The sequence below is a fragment of the Sander lucioperca genome, chromosome 20 (assembly GCF_008315115.2).
Source record: "Sander lucioperca isolate FBNREF2018 chromosome 20, SLUC_FBN_1.2, whole genome shotgun sequence".
NCBI lineage: Eukaryota > Metazoa > Chordata > Actinopteri > Perciformes > Percidae > Sander > Sander lucioperca.
The window spans coordinates 3,227,875-3,240,812 of record NC_050192.1 but is presented as its reverse complement, the minus strand read 5'-3'; the positions used below and the strand labels follow the sequence as shown (position 1 = coordinate 3,240,812).

Genomic DNA, 12,938 nt, shown 5'->3' with positions numbered 1-12,938 from the left:
GGGGAACTGAAGCCATTATCTCTTCTCTCTTCAAAGCCACCAGACTCCTTTGACAACAACAGTCATTTTACCTCACAGAGCATGGGAGTTGCTGCTCTACCGCTGCCTTGATCGATTAGTTAGTTTGTGTTGTGTGACTTTAGTGTTTTTAAAGGGTTCATTCAGATTCACCAAAGTTACACTAACACTAGTCTCGCTTTGCCAGACCCTCCTCCAAAGCGCCTTGAAGGAGAGTCTGGCTACTCCATATAGCATTCGGGGATGGGAGGAAAACATGCTCTGGTTTAATGGCATTTCTTTAAACCAATCAGAATCATCACGGGCGGTGCTTATACATACCTTTTTGCATTTTGCTACAGAGCGGCTGCAAAATAGTCACGTGAGAGAAAACTCAGATTGGACAGCTGGTCTAGCTAGCTGTCTCAATTTACCCTGCAGAGATGTGAGGAGCAGTTAACCATAGTCCTCATAATTTCACCGAGTTTAAAATTCCAACACAAAGAAAGCGGAAGGAAACGGGAAATACATACATCCGGCAGAATTTCCTGCAGCACCGGAGCAATGCCGGAAGTGGAACACGAAGGATATAGACTACACCAACACAAAATAACTAACCGATGGAGGCAGTGGTAGACCAGCAACTCCCGTGTTCTGCGATGTAAAATTTCAGTTTTTGTCAAAGGAGTCTGGTGGCTTTGAAGAGAGCAGAGATAACGGCTTCAGTTCCCCGATGGAGAGGGCTCTTTTAGCCTAACTGTCAGGAATTCCTGATGTGTCGGAGTCAACTCTCGGCTGTGCAAAATGACTGTCTGTACAATATGGCATGAACACAACTCAACAGTAGCTAATTTAGCTAGCCATCTTGCAAACGTTACTCAGTCAAAGGATTACATACTAGCTAAGTCTACTTTAAAATGATATCAACCGATCCTAACCAAACCAAATCTAAACCAAATTTTTAACAATAATTGAATGTTTTTAAAACGCAGCCTTTTGCAAGTTTAATGCCAAGTGGAAAAAGGACCAGTGTGCCACATTGTCAAATTCTCCTGCTCCATTTCCTTTTTTTTCACCAACTATTCCCTTGTCTCTGGTTTCTCTCCCCCCCCCCGCAGGCTTCGTCAGCTATGACAATCCCGTGTCGGCACAGGCAGCCATCCAGGCCATGAACGGCTTTCAGATCGGCATGAAGCGGCTGAAGGTGCAGCTGAAGCGCTCCAAGAACGACAGCAAACCGTACTGATCTTAGCACTAGGGTCTATCTGCTCCCCATGTTAGCACTGCTAGGGTAAGTCCCCCCCGCCCCCCCCCTTCCCCCCATGAAACAGTGAAAATGACAACAACAAAAAATAAGAAACAGCAAACCGAGCCACGACCTCTCTACACAGGGACTGGGGGGGGCGGAGTGGGGTGGAGGGAAGGGGAGGGGGGTGGTGAAAGAAGGGAAGGGAGGGATGTGGGAGGGAGGGGGAAACCACCTACAACCACCCTGAGGGAGACACACACGCCTTGTTTTATTTTTTTTATTTTAATTTTCTTGTTTCTCTTGCCTTTTTGAAGATTTTTATGTTAGCTTTCAAGAATTATTATTATTTATTACAATTTCTTTTTCTTTTTTTTGACACACATGAACGCTTCCATTACCGCCATTACTTTGTGCAATTTCTTTTTTTTTTTTTTTTACAATGGAAGGAAGTAGCTATCTTGGGTAGCTCTTTGTTTTCAAAGTTATTTTTTTTATTTCTCAGTGATTATTTATACATTTTTGAGGACTAGTTACAGTCAGAACCGAGGTAAAGACAAAGGAGCCATGATGATTTATTTTTTTTTATATTTTTTCCTCTCTCTCTCTCTCGTTGTGAACCTGAGACCTGGCGAAGGGTTCATTTTTTTTTTTTTTTTTTTTTTGACGCGCACGCCGATATGCACATTCGACCTTTGACCTCCGCGGTGTTGGTTTCGCAGGCCGCCGCTGCTTCTCTGAAAACCCCCTCTATGCCTGCTGGCAACCCGGGAGCAAAGGCTGCAAAACGTTAGTGGCCTCTTTACATTATAGTCAGTGGCGACGTCAGCCTGCCGTACAGTTCCACTCCACCACCACAAGAAGAAAAGAAAAAAAACCACACTCCAGCTATGTCTTATTATTTATGTGAAAATATTAAAAAACTGTTTTTTTTTATTTCTCAGAAGGTGAAAAAAAAAAATAGCAACTACTTCTCTGGTTCAGATCACATTGGTCTTTGTTGTGAAAAGGGATATTACAGCATGTAGGACATTTTCAAAAATAACATCCGGAATTTGATGGAAGGCTATAATGATAATAATTCTAACAGTAGAACATAGTTTATGGGTGGTGACTGAAAATACTTGATGTTTGTTGAAAGATTTAAAAAAAGAAAAGAAGTAATTCAAAAGTACAGAAAGCCACAGGCCTGTAAATTTTATTTGTAAAAAAAGCAGTTCTATTTTTATACGACATTTTTACTGCCTCAGATGAAGAAAAAAAAAAAGGATTTTATTTATTGCCTATCGTTAAGTTATTGGACTCCTATAAAGTATACAGCATCGTTAAAGTAGACCCCCTTTGTGGAGAAGTCTCGTTGAACTGGGTTCTCCCATGTGTTTCGTGTTTTTTTTCAGTGCAGAAACCACAATCACAACTCCGCCGCCATTCGATCCGCAACCCCCCACCCACCCCACCCTCTTTCTCTCCGCCCTTCCACGTGTGTGATTTATTTAATCACACGTCTCCTGTGCTTTTCATGCATCATCCATCCATCCATCCATCCATCCTTCTCTCTATCTTTTCACCACTCTCTCCCTCTCTCCATCCGTAGTGGGACTACTTCTTCACTTGTCCGACTTTCTACCTTTTTCCTCCTCGCGTTTTCACTTATTTCGTTTCGTTTTTTTTTTTTTTTTGTTGAGTGTTTGCGTTTTTTGTTTGTCTGTAGGCCCCCCCGTTCCCCCCCCACACCTTTTAAAATCTTTGTAAATTAAAATTTAAAAAAAAAAATAAATAAATTGAAAGACCCCCCTTCTCCTCCCTCCCCTCATCTCTCCCAAACAAAAAATATGAATATTTTCTCCCAAATGACAACATCCATCTGGGATCTGATGGATAATGCTTTGGGTGCTGTGTTTTGTGTGTTTTGTGTGCGTGCGTGCGTAGGTGCGTGCGTGCGTGCGTGCGTGCGTGCGTGCGTGCGTGTTTTGTTGCCTGTTAGTATAGACCTATAACATTATATATCATTTTACAAAAGCAAAACAAAATCATAGCTAAAAAAAATTTGCCAATGAAATCAGTGAGTGGTGTTGCTGTTCTGCCGGTTGCATTGTTGTCGTTTGTTTGTTGTTTGTTGTTTGTTGTTGTTGTTGTTGTTACTCCTGATTTTTACAACAACAAAAGAAAAAACCAAAATGCTGTAGTGGTGTGGTGCTCTGGCTCTCTGTGTGTAACTCTCTCCTCTCCCCTGTTTTTTCTTTCCCCCTTTTAGAACAACCCATCTCCATGCCTGTTAGCTCATCGTTTGCCTAGCATGTCTCCGTGGCGTCCAAACAAACAAAAAACTCTAAACAAAACAACCCCCCCTCCCCCCATCAAAAAACAAATAAAGTGTCATCGTCCTCCTCCTCCTCCCCCGTCATTGTTTTTTCTGATGTCTTTTTTTCCGAGCTCACCTGATCATAACCTGGTTCTCCTCCTCCTCCTCCTCCTCCTCCTCCTCCTCCTCCTCCTCCTCCTCCGCTGCCGCCTACTGACCTTTTTTTGAACTTTGAACTTTTAGCTTTTTTGGACTTTGATTTTCATGTTGGTTTTTTTTTCTGTTTTTGTTTTTTTGCATGAGACCTCATTTGGATCTGTTTTCCGGGAAAGGGTTTTCAAGGGAGGCGACCAAAAAAAAAAAAAGGGGGGGGGGAGGGAAGGATGGGTGGGTAAGAAAAATGAATCAATGTGAAAAAGATATAAAGCTGCATATGACAAACGTTACAAAAGACTGAGATTTTTATGGAAAAAACAAACAAACAAATGTTTCTTTTTGGAGAGAAAAAAAGCAACAACCTGATTTTAAGAACAAATGATTTCCATTCAGTATGTTTTCCTGCTTTTTATTTTTTCTTCTTCTTCTTTATGTCAGTTTTTGTTCTTCTTCATTTAAAGTAAACTTGAAAGTTCACTACAGGAATTGGCGCTTCACATTGCTTCTGGCGCCGATGGAACCCCAAAACAACAAAAAAAACTCACCGGGCCAGAAGCAGTCGGCACCAGTTTCTCTGAAAAAAATAAGACTACTTCCAAACAGTTTTGAATAAAAACTGTCTGATCAATATTAGACTCTCTCTCAGAGCTCTCCAACGGTTTTTACATTTTTCAGGCAGTGTAAAGTTTTTTGATAAGGCCATTTTAAGTGGCTCTGTTTCTCATTCAAAGTCTATATATAGAACCACTTTTTTCTAGAGTAGTTTAAAGGTAAAAAATTTCAAAAAAAAAGGACATTTGCCCTGTTTGGGTGGGAGAAATGCTACCTACTTGTGTCACCTTTTGCTGAACTGACTCACAGATAGACAATCCGTGGTTTAAATGCACATGATGAAATGACCTATATTTTCTACTGTTTAAATGTATAGAGGAACGGAAAAAAAAAAAAAAAATACTAAGATACCTGTAACCTGCGTTAACGTCGGTGCTTCTCGTGAGTTTAGTTGTGGTTTCATCACAAGTCCAACGGTCTTAAATGTCTCATGTTTTTCAAGAGAAGACTAAAAAATCAGTTTACTTGAACAAATAGACAAAGCCTTTCATATTACTATAATAGTTACTTTGTTGTTTCTTTTCTTTTTCTTTTTCTTTTTCTTTTTTTTAAGGAGTCCCTATTTGCTAAATTTCTTGTCGGTTAATTAGCTATATAAAATTCCTAAAAATATATATAAATATAAATATATCTATATATATATATATATATAAAATGTCAGCTTGTGAAGGATCAATGTCATTATGATTTTTATTTCTCTCGTGGGAAACAATATTTAGGTGTGTTTTGTTGTTCAGCAAAAATGTCTTAAATAAAGGAAAAAAAGAGGAGATCAGTGGAGTTTAGTGCCAAATTCTGAAGGTACTTCCTGCCTAGCGCGTCCGTGTAACTTCTTGTGAAATGATTTGATAACATGGGTATTTTATTATAAGTGTTTTGTATGGATCCCTCATATTTAAAATATAGATTTAAAAAAGAGTTTGTTAACTTGCTATTCTGTGGTCTTGTTGCCTGAAAATGTCATGTTTGCCTTTTTTTTTTTTTGTAAAGATGTAAAAAAAAAAAAAAAGTGCCCATGTGTCATATATATATATATATCTATATACACGCACACACGGACACACACACACACATTCTCGTGCAGACATCACAGTTTTACTTTCTTGTTGTGCATGAGAGCCCCTGAGTGTGAAAGCCTCTACAGCGACCGCTACCGCCCGCCAGCGTGCGCACACACACACTTTTAAAAAAGCGCGCACGCGAGAATCACGCACTGATATTTTTAGCCATTGTACAGCCGTTTGATTCATCGAAGCCTTACCACAAATCTTTGCACTCCTGTTCTCTCTCTCTCTGTTAGTATCCGCACACACAGACATCAGGCTTCAAGATGTATTGTTCTGATTGTTTTTTTTCTCGCACGCGGCCCCGCTCTTCAGCTGAAAAAATAATGGAAGCGAGAGTCAGACGTGAAGCCTTATTTCTCCAAAAGTCCTCTTATCCCTTTTGTAGGGTTCTAAAACATTTCTGAGTTGTTGTAGCCGGGCTCCGTTCAGACGGCGAGGATCGTTACTGTTGTGGATCGCCTCAGACAAGCACGCTCGCTTTTTTTCATGATGTAAGCACAGGGCAAGGCTGGCTCATTCACAAACCAGCCTCCATCTCTTGAGGGGGGGGAATAAAAGCACACGCCGCCACCAGGTAGGGGAAGAGGATTAGGGCCACACAAAATGTGTTTGAGTTTGAGAATTTGGAGAATTCTGACTATTCTGAGTTTATTCTCAGAATTCTGACTTTATTCTGAGTTTATTCTCAGAATTCTGACTTTATTCTCAGAATTTTGACTTTAGTTTACTTTTTTTTTTTTAAAGTAAGAATTCTGAGAATAAAGTGAGATTTCTGACTTTATTTTCAGATTAAATTCCAAATTCGGAATTTTTTTTTCTTAGAATTCGGACTTTAACCTCAGAACTCAAAACACTTTTTTTTCACATATGGCCCTAATCCTCTTCCGTAGGAAAGAGAGAGGCGGGACAGTCCCGGGCAAGTTTTTTATCTCGTTCGACATATCCTTTGACGTCTTTCTTTCTTTTTTAAAGTGGTTGTTAAGACTTCTCCGTGTGTGAGTCCTGTGGTGTAATGGGCCAAAATCATGTTCAGATGCCAAAGTGTGTTATTGACATTCTCATAGTCGAGCCGTTTACATGGCACAGTGTTGTCAGTCTATTCAACTGCCCCCCGATACCCCCTCCCTGAAAGCCTAGTTTACGGTCTGCAAAAAAAAAAAGGCAGCATTATTTTCTACAGAAGCTCACCAGTCGCCTTAACCAGGGAGCGTTGTACCAGTATTATAAGAGTAGAAGATGTTGTCAGTCGGTCGGTCAGTGATGTGTGCCAAGTCCAGGTTCACTGTTTGTGTGCAGTTTAACGTCCCACTCGTCAAAGTCCTGGGTTTCGCTCTTCCGCCCATTTTTGTTCCGTTTCGGACAGAGCAGAGAGGCTGAAGTGGTAGTGCGCTCCATTTACATCGGAACTCGGAAGCCGAAGCTGGGAATGACGTCACACCCGAGTTAGTCTATATCGACGACGTTTCATTTCTGGGATTGTTCAAGTGCCGCCGGAAATTCTGCCGGATGGCCGTTACCTTCCGCTTTCTTTGTGTTGTAATTTAAATAGTCATTGAATTAGTTACCTGCTCCTCAGATCTCTGCAGGGTAAATCCAGACAGCTAGCTAGACTAATCTAATAATAGAAATCCGAGTTTAGGGGGGCGTGTTTCCGACTTCAGCAAACCCGACTTCCGAATAGAAATGGAGCGCACTATGGCTGTTTGTTCTCGCAGCGGTGAAGGAGGAGAAGAAAGTTTGAAAAAGGATCTTCGGCCCTGGTTGTTGTCTCCCATGGCTGACCGGGCTTATTAGAAATGGAGCTATGTGGAGAGACGTCTTATTGGAGTAGCGACAGGGGAAATAAAAAGCGCTTGTTGGTTGGAGAGGAAAGGGTCACGTCCGTAGGTACACACACACACACAAAACAACAGCCGCAGCCAAGATATGAAGGCAATATGCTTTTCATTATCCTCTCAAAGTCCAAAAACCCAATACCAAACTTTATGTGATCTCATGGAAGGGAGGCGAGCAGACTTTATTTTCATTTTCTAAATGCAGTACACACATGAGCAGTGCCACAAACAGCCATAACTACCTGTATAAAAAGCTGGACAGGAAGGAGTATTCCAAGTCCAAAACAGTGTTACTTTTTCTGACCGGCGCGTGAGCAGGTTTCCACGTCGTAACCGCTGCAGACAGTGTCTAAAAAAAGCGTTTGGATCCGAGGAACCACAATTGCACATTTCACTCTCGCACACGTTATTTGTTTTTTATCCGTTTAAGTTTGGAGGCTACACTGTAAAACCTTCGATGTATAAATTTACAGCGGAAATTCACAGTATCTTACCGCTTTAATGTTACACAGGATCATCCTGTAAATGGCAATGCATTCTGGGAGATAATAATAATATGACAGCGCTATCTGCGATTGTTACAGCTTACAGGCATTTACTGTTAATACCAATGCATCTTGGGAAAATAAAGGAAAAGGCGGGAATTACACTGCAGCCAGTATATGACTGTAAATTCTAATAATACGGTACGAAACTGTCTATTTACAGTAAAATACCTTCACATTTAATTGAATTTGCTCATATTATGCTTTTGGGGTTTTTCCCTTTCCTTTATTGTGTTATATATCTTTTTTGTGCACGTTATAGGTTTATAAAGTGAAACAGCCCAAAGTCCACCCTAAAAGGGACTTACCATCTCCAACAGAAAACACTGTTCACAAACGGCTCCAAACAGCTCTATTGTAGTCCAGCCTTTACTTCAGAGACAAACGTGGTCACTTTGTAACACACGTTATAATGCTCGCCTAGCTGCTAGCGTAGCACGCCCTCATACTCTGCTTCTGACTGGCTAGTAGTCTTTACCTAGGTACTGTCAGGGCACGCCCTCATACTCTGCTTCTGACTGGCTAGTAGTCCTTACCTAGCTACTGCACATGTGCGACTCCCAACAAAGATGGAACAGAAGTGAGATGTCTCACTCTGTAGCTAAAACAGAGAGCTCAACACACAGGGTGAAAAGAGGAGCTGCAGCAATGTGCAGTACAACAAAAACATGGTGTTTTTTCTCAAATTAAACCATGTAAACCTATTCTGATATAACCTCTAAATACAATTATGAACCTGAAAATGAGTACAATATGAGCACTTTAAAAATAGCATGCTTACTGTAAATAAACAGTAGTTTACTGGCGATGCTGCTGCCAGTATATTATTGTAAATCTACGGTGAAAGATTTTACAGTGTACATAATCCATGCTAAGTTGGACTTGCTTCTTTATACGTCTGTGTGCGCGATTTTCAGACATTTTTAACTGTCCCAAAAGAAAACTATGTTGCCAAATCTCACGGAGTTGCACACTAGTCCCGACGTTGCACAGTCTCTAGTGGGAAGCATCTCGTCTTTTGTTTCAATGTCGAAGCACAAAGAGGGCCGTAGAAAACGGGGTTTCCTGTGGAGCGGCTCACCTCAGGGGCTGTCATCTGCCGATGCTTGTCGTAATCTCTCTATCTCGTCACTGTTCCACTTCTCTGTTCTCCTTTCTTTCTTAATTATCTTAAGTGCTATTTATCAAACAATGAAATCTGAAAGGAAAAAAAAAAAAAAATTATTGAACTTGTCGTTTCTTTGCATTTTATGGCTTATGTCAAAGTTTTTTGAGGAAAAGAAATGTTTTGTGTTTGTGTTTTTCTCTTTCCGTGCCGTTAAAAAAAAAAAAAAAAAAAAAAAAAAAAAATGAAGAGCTTGTCTGTAGAAGTTATCCAGAATTTGTTGGGGTTTTTTTTTTTTTTGTTTCTTTTGATTCTCGAAAACAATTTCAGTAGTTTCAAAGTTATTGTCTCGAGAGAAGCCAAAGTCAATGCATTTCGGTGGATCCTGTAAGCGTGATGTATGTTTGTTTGACAACACTTGGAAATCTGTCACTGGATGGGAATTTAAAAAAAAAAAAAAGAAAGTACAACAAATGCAGGCTTTCCTATTTCTACAACTGATTGTACTTATGCATTTTGTACCAGTGGAATTTTTTATACTGGAGATTAAAGGATACAACAACAAAAAAAATCTTCGAAAAAAAAAAAAAAAAAAGCTGTCTGGCCTGGTGGTGTGGCCTGACCCTGACTGGTCCCCGAGTATGATTTCTAGCTGGTCATCAAGAACGTTGGCTTTTGATATAAGATTTTCTAGAAGATCTTTGGCTTCATTTCTTTCACTTCTTTTTCCTCACTTGAGTGTTGTTCTTTCTTTCTGCCTTCCTTTTTCCTTTCTTTCTTTCTTTCTTTTCTTTTCCTTCCGTAAAAAAAACAGAGGGGTAAGGTGAGCGTCCCATCCTTTTAATCGTTTTTTTTCTTGTTGTTGCTTTTCTTAAATAGTTCTTAGCAAGTTTGTCTATACAACAGCGGTAAGTTTCATTTGACTTCTGTATTGTGCCGTCTACACGATTAAGACAATTATAGAGCAGAAAAAAAAAAAAAAAAAAAAGGAATAGAAATATTTAGTCACCTTCAGTGGATTAATGTATTAGTTTAATAAAGAGATCAACTAATTAGAAAACTTTTTTGCTTTTAGCTGTTTAGATTTTTCCGGTTTCTCTGTCCTTCTCTGTGAACTAACTGTGTAGCTGAAGCAGTCAGAATTATTTTTGTAAACGTATGTTCTTGTGTGATGCAGTTTTTTGCTTCTGTCTCCTATATTAAACCATTTTTCCTAATACTTGTCTCTCTCTGTGTTGTTATGTTCCAGTGGCTGTCCGATGTTGTAATGTTTCACAACCTCTCCCCGCCATTCTCTCCTCTTTTCTCTCTCTCTCTCTCTCTTTCTATTCTTCTTTCCCTCTCGTGTGCACATTGTTTTTGTTTTCTACCTCATAGTAAAGTTGACTCCATCCCTAGTGACAACTCACTATGCTGTTCTCACTACAACATAGTAAATATACATCAAAGTGTTTGTATGTATATTACTGTGTAGCCCAAGTCGTCGCGGGACAGTTGAGAAATAAGTCGTCACCACCCCCCCCCCACCCCTAAAAAAAAGATCGGGAGCCTGGGAATCCTGGCAACTCCATATTTAATCTCAACCACAGTTTAACCAGTTGAAGAAGAAGCACATTGGCTGGGTGCACACAAAGTCAAATGCCATATTAGCTTAACAGAAGAGTTCGCTGTCTTGGGAAATACGCTGAGTCACATTTTTACCAAGATTTAGATCTGCGCTGTCGACTCCTGTGTCAGAGGATTAGGGCCACATTTAAAAAACAAAAAAAATGTATTGAGTTCTGAGTTTAAAGTCAGAATCCTGAGGAAAAAAAAGTCGGAATTCTGACTTTAATCTCAGAATTCTGACTCTATTCTCAGAATTTTGACTTTAAAGATTTAGTACGTAGTACTTTTTGATATTAATGAACGTCCGTTACATTCAAGCCATTGCCGAATGAGTTGCTACAAAGCTAATTAAGACTATCACCTCCACACAACTCTCTCTGTATTTCTCAGTATGGCTACGTTCACAAGATTAAGTCGTCTGGTGACTTTCGTACGCAGAAACTCGAGTGAAGATAATTACCTCTTCTGAAGAGTCGATCATGTTTTTTTAATCCTCCGTGTCCTCCTTGGCTACTAGCAACTGCGTGGAGGAGGGCCCTAATCCTCTTCCGTAGTTATCAACCCTGTCTCCTAAAAAAATATGTTTCCATTAGGGCTGTCAAAATAACGCGTTAATTTCGATTAATTAATCTGAGAAAAAATAACGCGTTAAAAAAAATAACGCAGATTAACGCAGATTAATCCATTCCATATTGACGTTTGACCCGGAGCTGTTCTAGCCACCATTCTACTGTAAAATGAAAAAGGGAGACGAGAATGTGCCTGGATCATTAACTGGAACATTTACTTGTAAAAATCTTCTTCCTGCCAACCCTGGCTACCGAAATCTGGTGCCACTGATATGTCTGCTCTTCTCTCTGGTGCTCTGAAGACGATACAGGCAACACAAACACCGCTGCATGTGACGCTAGTTAACACTATACTCGTCAGCAGCTAACGTTAGCCTACCGCTAGCTAGTTAACACTATACCCGACAGCAGCTAACGTTAGCCTACCGCTAGCTAGTTAACACTATACTCGACAGCAGCTAACGTTAGCCTGTACGAATGAAGAGCTACACATGTACGAATTAAACAAACAAGATGGAACGCGTTAATTAGGGAAGTTGTTACCTTTGGCTGAGCTACACTAGCTGTTTCCCCCTGTTTGCAGTCTTTATGCTAAGCTAAGCTAACCGGCTGCTGGCGGTAGTTTCACATTTACCGTACGGACACGAGATTGGTATCAATCTTCGCTCTCAGCGACAAAGCAATTTCCCAAAATGTTGAACTATATTTCTTCAAGTGCTGCATTTTTACAAAGCGTCTTTATTCTCTTTAATACAGCTGAGGAATTCAACACAAATTATATATTCTGACATTTCCAAAGTTGATTCCGAATTTGCTCTCCCAGCTGTTGGAATTGGCCGATGCTTTGACTAAGAGAGGGCTGACTCTAATCAGGGAAAACAACCATCTGTTTTATTGGCCCCTGCGAGTGTCCCCTCATCAGGGATCGGCCCACGCTGTCCCCCCCTCCTGTGCTGTCCGCTGTCCTGGGCGAGGCCTGTCCACTGTATGTCCACTTTGTGTCCGATCCACTCCCCGTATACTGTCTCACCGTCACAACTGCATCCCCGGTAGAGAGAGAGAGGAAAGAGAAGTCAAAGGTCAAAGTTCTCACCATTCATTCACAGATATCGAGGAGGGTTTGAAATGTGTTTGAATAAGAAGTGGTTCTTTTCCTCCGAGAAACGATTGTAGTACTAAAAAAAGTCTTTGGAAAATGGGAAGATTCTTGGCGATACCGGCTGCTTTTTAAACGAATACAAACAGGCATTCAATGTGGGTCTAATAAATAAGACTACCTGCAGATTCCCTCGCTTTAAACCCGAAGCTGCAACCCGTGACGCTCTAAATATTTAATCGCTATAACTTCATACTACAAATATCCACATTGCTGTACATTTTGTGCTCTCGGGCACATTAGGGCATCTTTTCCCTTCATCACGGCAGCAGTCCACCAAGTCTGTTATTAAATATTGATTGTACGGTTCAAGCAAGGCATACAATATACTGCCCTCAGTCTGAGGATCCAACCCATGGATAGATAATAACACCGCTATTATTGTCGACTTGTGGCCTGTAATTCAAGACCATGTCTGCAGTTCGGGATTTTGTTTTTCTTTACTTTGGGTTTTATACCATCTTATAGAATTGGTTGGGTTTTTTTTTTTAAATGTAAAAGCAGCCAGGAAGAGAATGTTTTATATGCTGTTTTTGTATGGTTGCACACACACACACACACACACACACACACACACACACATTCTTAACCTTTAAAGATTTGGTAGTTTTACTTGCAACAAGCTGAGTGTCTGAAGATGACTGCTACATCAGCTGTCGCCGGGGATGCTCTGAGATTCAAGGTAAGGTCCAGACAACCAGACACAATGTCGTAAGCAAACATGATTTGACAAAATGTGA

The 12,938-nt window shown here is 40.4% G+C and overlaps 1 protein-coding gene across 25 annotated transcripts in view; it reads left to right on the top strand.

The window, feature by feature from the left end:
* Window positions 1-5,927, top strand: part of celf2 (cugbp, Elav-like family member 2) — a 237,852-nt gene extending 231,925 nt beyond the window's left edge. For all 25 annotated transcript variants that reach the window (XM_031300315.2, XM_035995826.1, XM_035995825.1 and 22 more), the window contains 2 exons: window positions 1,116-1,288; window positions 3,498-5,927. In XM_031300315.2, the coding sequence (XP_031156175.1) occupies window positions 1,116-1,243 (128 nt within the window). In that variant the 3' untranslated portion in view covers window positions 1,244-1,288; window positions 3,498-5,927. The remainder of the gene's footprint in view (window positions 1-1,115; window positions 1,289-3,497) is intronic.
* The last annotated feature ends 7,011 nt before the right edge of the window (window positions 5,928-12,938 follow it).